General features: G+C 41.0%; 1 protein-coding gene across 1 annotated transcript in view; it reads left to right on the top strand.

Annotated features, from left to right (window-relative positions):
* The window catches only part of Chd1 (chromodomain helicase DNA binding protein 1), a 70,954-nt gene that overhangs the window by 53,490 nt on the left and 11,835 nt on the right, over positions 1-5,629 (top strand). The window contains exon 31 of the mRNA XM_026787491.1: positions 3,610-3,830. Coding sequence (XP_026643292.1) covers positions 3,610-3,830 — 221 coding nt within the window. The remainder of the gene's footprint in view (positions 1-3,609; positions 3,831-5,629) is intronic.

Below are 5,629 nucleotides of genomic sequence, written 5' to 3'. Positions count from 1 at the left end.
CTGTTCTTCCAGAGGTCCTGAGTTCAATTCCCAGCAACCACATGGTGGCTCACAATCATCTGTAATGAGATCTGGTGCCCTCTTCTGGCCTCCAGATACACATGCAGACAGAACACTGTATACATATTAAATGAATAAATAAATCTTTAAAAAAATTACTATAGATAAGTAAAGACTTAAAATCCATTTATAAAGGAAATCAAGATGAAGGAACAGAGAAGCCACCATATTGATACAGGAAGGTGTGAAATTTACAAAGTTTAACCTAAGAGTAGAAAATGTGTTGTTCCAGGCTGCAAAGAAGTAACTATTAAAAATACACACATAGTTTTACTTGTACGAATACATACCTTGTTAAATCTTGTTAGAGATTTCTAGAACCTGGATGTTTTCTTAGTTGGAGCCATTAGTTTGTTAGACTTGAATTTAGTTGTAAGTCAGTTTTGTCAGTGATCAACTGCAGTGCTTGAGAGGGGCTCCGCTTCAGAAACGGGGTTCACGGTGTCATGGTTAATATCCACGTCACCCCAGTGTCCAGCTCCTGCTTTTGTCCCTGTTCTCATGTATTGAGACTCAAACGTATGAAAAATAAGAACTTACTCGTTATCTGATTCTGAGATGTGTTCTAATACAGGTTCCATCATTTTTTCCCCACATTCTTTTAAACATAATGGTTTGTACTAGTTTCTGTGGGCTTCCATGTTCTTAAGCATATGTGATATGTCTGGACTGTGTCTCTTCTTTGGGCTTATGAACTCTGGGATTCCTTTTCTTCTTTTTCAGGATAACCTTTTTGTTTATGACCTAGATCTGACTTCCTTGTCCATTTTCTTGTTGATTGTTTTTAGCTGTTCTGCCTTGGAGGAGAGTGGCAGAAGTAGAAATCATGTGTGAAAACATTAAATTCATCACTTAATATAGGTGTATTAAAGAGGTCCACGATGGCCCGGAATAGAGTGTTACAGAGGTTTATGGGGATAAACTCATAGTAAGGGTGGAGCTCCACAGTCCTGCAGGTGCTGGAAGCTGGTACTGAGTCCTTGCACTTGCAGTGCCGTTGGCTGAAGGAGTTCCCACCGCCCGTGAACTTCTGCCGTATTCCAGTGGTTCTCTGAGGAAGGGGAGACCACACCTGACTTTTCTCACGTCCTCTTATCTTCTGAGTTTCCTGTCATTGCTAAAGTGGAAAGCTTCCTACTGTGCCCAATGCCTGGATTTCTTCTTTGTTCTTTTGTACATCCTAGAGAAAAAGGATGCAGTGACTTTAAGTATATATTCTTGAGCCAAACTTTCTGAGCTTAACTCTACTTCATCACTAAGTCACAGCTGCCCACATCTTGGATCCACACAGTACCCACAGTGTTTACAAATGATGGGAAGGTGAAGTCACACCATGTCACTTCAAAGTTCTTTCCATCTCTTTGAGGATTAAAATTCCTCTCAGATTGTGAAAGGCTTGGTGTCTGGTTAATTCTCATCATGGCCCACTGACCTCACAAGTTCAGACATGCTAGCTTTTTGTCTAAACCTGGCAAATGCTCTAAGTGTCTTCACAAGCATCACTTTTTTCTAAATTCTAATTGGGTGGAAGGTTCTGTGTTTTTTTTTCCCCTTGCTCTTAGTTGACATCACTGTTTCTTATCACCTCTTACTATAGAGTCTCGATTCCATAAAGTCATATCTGTTTACTTCTCTATTTTTTAGATTTGTTATAACCCTAAGAAAACAATATATATATGCTGCATACATGTTCTATCTTTTTAAATTTGAATTTTTATTTGTTGTATGTAAGTATAATGTTGGTACTGATACCTGTAGCAGGGGTATATAGAAGTCAGATGATAACTTTTGAGACTTGGTTCTTCTGCTGTACGTTCTGGGAATAAAATTTAGGTTGCCAGTCTTGATCAAGTGCCCAGTGACTCATCTCTCAACCCCACTTGTGTTGTGAAGCCTGGTCTCACCTGTTGCCCAGGTTGACTCTGATCTCTCGCTCCTGCCATAGCCTGTGAAGTGCTGGGCTTACGGTTCTGAATCATCACACCTGCCTGACTTAAAAATGTTCAGTAAACTGTGAGACCAGTAGTGGGCAGGGAGCAGCTGTGAATAAAACTAAAGTGGGAAAGGATTCGGGGTTCCCTCACATAGTCACAGACCTTCTGTCCAGTGTGTGTGTGGGGGGGTTCCCTCACATAGTCACAGACCCCCTCTGTCCAGTGTGGTGGGGGGTTTCCTCACATAGTCACAGACCCCCTTCTGGCCAATGTGGTTCTGGGGGTTCCCTCACATAGTCACAGACCTTCTGTCCAGTGTGTGTGGGGGGGGTTCCCTCACATAGTCACAGACCCCCTTCTGTCCAGTGTGTGGGGGGTTTCCTCACATAGTCACAGACCCCTTTCTGTCCAGTGTGGTGGGGGGTTCCCTCACATAGTCACAGACCCCCTTCTTGCCAGTGTGGTGGTCTTTTAAGATGCTTTGCTTTGTTTCTTTTTTTTGAGAAAGTATGTCACACGTGACAGCTCAGGCTGGCCGCAAATATAGCCAAGGACGATTTAGAACTTGTGATCCTCCTGCCTCTGCCTCCTGAGTTCTTAGAGTGTAGGCAGAAACCACCATACCCAGGTTTAGACTCTTCTGCTGCTCTAGCCCAATCCCTCATGCTTTCCAGTCCTACATTCTCCTGAGCTGCAGACCTTTCTTTATGAGTGAGAACTGTGTGTGCCTTACGTCTACCAGGTTGGCCTTGAACGTTTGTGAGCTCAGTATGCCTTCAGCGCCTGACTCCTACTCCCTGTTCTTGTGTGCAGGGCTGTAATTACGGCTCCACAGCATTCAGTTGAAAAACACGGTAATCCACAGATTTGATTTTAAATTATTCCTGGTGAAGAATGTGGAACTGTCTACCAACTTCTGCCAATATGTAGTAAAACAGCGAAGTACTCAAGAACAGATCAACAGCTAAATAGATCATTCATTCATAGTGGCCTTTCAGTTTTTAACCAGATAGCGCTGGATTAATTAAATGTATTGTCTGATAATGACTTGTGTATATATTTGTAGAACTAAACCAATTTCCTTATCATCAACTTAAATTCGTTCTTAACAGTCATTTTCATAAATTTATCTAAGGCTCTTGGCTTTTATAGTGTTACTTGAGTAAAGCTGTATCAGAAAATTTGGATGTCATTTTATAATCTTATAAAGGTATTTATTAAGAAAAGTGGTTTCTGTTGACTGTCCGTATTTTCCAGCCTCCTAGAAATGTAGCAGAAGCCATTTGTAGCCACAATAGTCTGTCCTAAAGATTTTAAAGAATAGGTGATTTATACCAGTTACTTAATTCATTTTAATACTTTTTTTTGCTTGCTGTTTATTTTTGCTAGTTTATTTTTGTTTTTGCTAGTGTGCTAATGAGCTTATCATGTGGAGCTCCTTTTTAATACTTCCGGTCTACCATAGTGTGTGTGTCTTGGCGTGGTCACTAATCTGAGGACTACTTAGAGTTGTACTCTAGTGTTCAAAGAGGGAGCTACTGATGTGCAGAATGTTTGAGGTGATGAGGCCATGCTGTGTTCATTCATATGAATATCATGAATAGAGTTTACCTGAGTCGGGCGGGCTTTTAATACATGTATTTCTGTTATTTTCAAGTGTAAAGAAAGAATGAGGCCAGTAAAAGCTGCTTTGAAACAGCTTGACAGGCCTGAGAAAGGCCTTTCAGAAAGAGAGCAACTGGAACACACTAGACAGTGTTTAATCAAGATCGGAGACCACATCACGGAATGTCTGAAGGAGTACTCCAGTCCTGAGCAGATCAAGCAGTGGAGAAAGTAAGTGCGACACCCTGAGGAGGGGCTGGAGTCTTGAGTTTAACTGTAACTGTGCTTTTGGTTTATTTTTCTACTTCCAACATGAGGTGAGAAGCAGTGCTTACAGGAGGAAACGGAATGCTTTGTTTCCGTCTCTGAGTATGTAGTTGTCAATGAAAGCCAGAAGAGAGCTTTCCATCTCCTTGATCTGAAATTGTAGGTGACTGTGAGCCCTCTGACATGGGTGCTGGGAACGGAACCCAGTCCTTCTAGAAGAGTTATCATGTGTTCTTAACTCTGAGCCATCTTTGTAGCACCTGGTCTCAGTTTTTTCTTTTATAGTTTTTTTTTGTTAATTTTGTTTCATAAGCTTCAGGTGGCATCTCTGACCTTAGAAAATAGTGAAAAGTAATGATTACTAGGTCTGGATGTGTTGAGTCAGTCTCCTAGACATGTTAGGAGAGAAAACGGGCGCAGCTGAGTGGCACTGGGCTGTTAGCCTACTAACTTCCTCATCTGTGTTCACCTCAGCTGCACTTCCCGTTCTTGTCCCTGTGTCTTCCATGTTCATGGAGGACCGATTTGTAAAAGGAAGCTGGCAGGTTAAATCAAGCATTTATCGTCAAATAAAAAATGAGCAGTCACCTTTAGAGAAATGATTCACCTATGGGAATGGTCACAGAGTTTGCCATAAAACTGTTCAGTCCACATTGGCTAACTGGTTTTGTAACCATATGCAGTAACAGCTCATTTTTGAACTGTTGTATACTTTGATTATATTACAGGCAATGAAAAACATCCCTGAAGTTGTGTATTCATAATGTCACAATTTCTTTAGTTGTGGATGAAATAGATAAAATGTATCTATTTTCTATAGGGATAGGGCTCATGACAACCATCTCTTCATTGATGCCTGGTACTGCAGGTGTACTGAATGCTCGATAATATGCCACTATTTTCCATATATGCATACCTGTAACAATGTTTACTTTATAAATTGGCCTCAGTACATGATGGATTTCCCTCCTCTTCTTTATTTCCACCCCGTTTTGTTTATTCCCCCCCCCCCCCCAGTGACAGTTTCTCTCTGTAGCCAAAGCTGAATTTGAATTTACTGTGTTACCTAGTCTGATTTCAAACTTCACTCTTCCTCCTTTTCCCTAGCGTGTTTTGGATCCTATGTGCACCACCACACCTGGCTCTTTTTCCTGTATAGAGCCCCTACCACACACTGGCTGTAACTTACTGTTTGAGGTATTGACTACAAAACCAGCATTTGTTTTCCTTTACACTTCCATAGAAACACATACATCTCACTGCAACTCATCAATTTAATCCTGTGATTTATTTTTTCTTTATTAAATTGGAAACTTTGTCTTCTACTTAAAGTGTCTCTTTGATATTTCCAAATTATCAACATCATTACTCCTGCTTTGGGCATCAGTAAAACATGAGCACAGGCAATCTGATGTCCGGACATCATGTATCTACAGCATGGATATGTTAGAGAAGTACTGACGGACAGTCCAGGTGGACTGACAGAGTCTTTGGGATAGGTTGTAGAGTAAGATTTCATCGTGCAATTGATGTGACTTGCAATTTAAAAATGTAGAAGTTGTTTATATCTAGAATTTTCAGTTAAGTATCTTCAGACTCTTGCTAACTAGAACTGCAGAAAGAAAGACTGTAGGTTCTGGGAGACACTGCTGTACTGTGTGTGTGTGTGTGTGTGTGTATACACACATACATACACACTTTATTCTAGCACAAATAGAATGGTTCCCTCAAGTTCTGGGAGACACTGCTGTACTGTGTGTGTG

Source organism: Microtus ochrogaster, linkage group LG9 (genome assembly GCF_000317375.1).
Source record: "Microtus ochrogaster isolate Prairie Vole_2 linkage group LG9, MicOch1.0, whole genome shotgun sequence".
NCBI classification, from domain to species: Eukaryota; Metazoa; Chordata; class Mammalia; order Rodentia; family Cricetidae; genus Microtus; species Microtus ochrogaster.
Note: the sequence above shows the minus strand (reverse complement) of the source record. Positions and strands in the feature narration are given on the sequence as shown.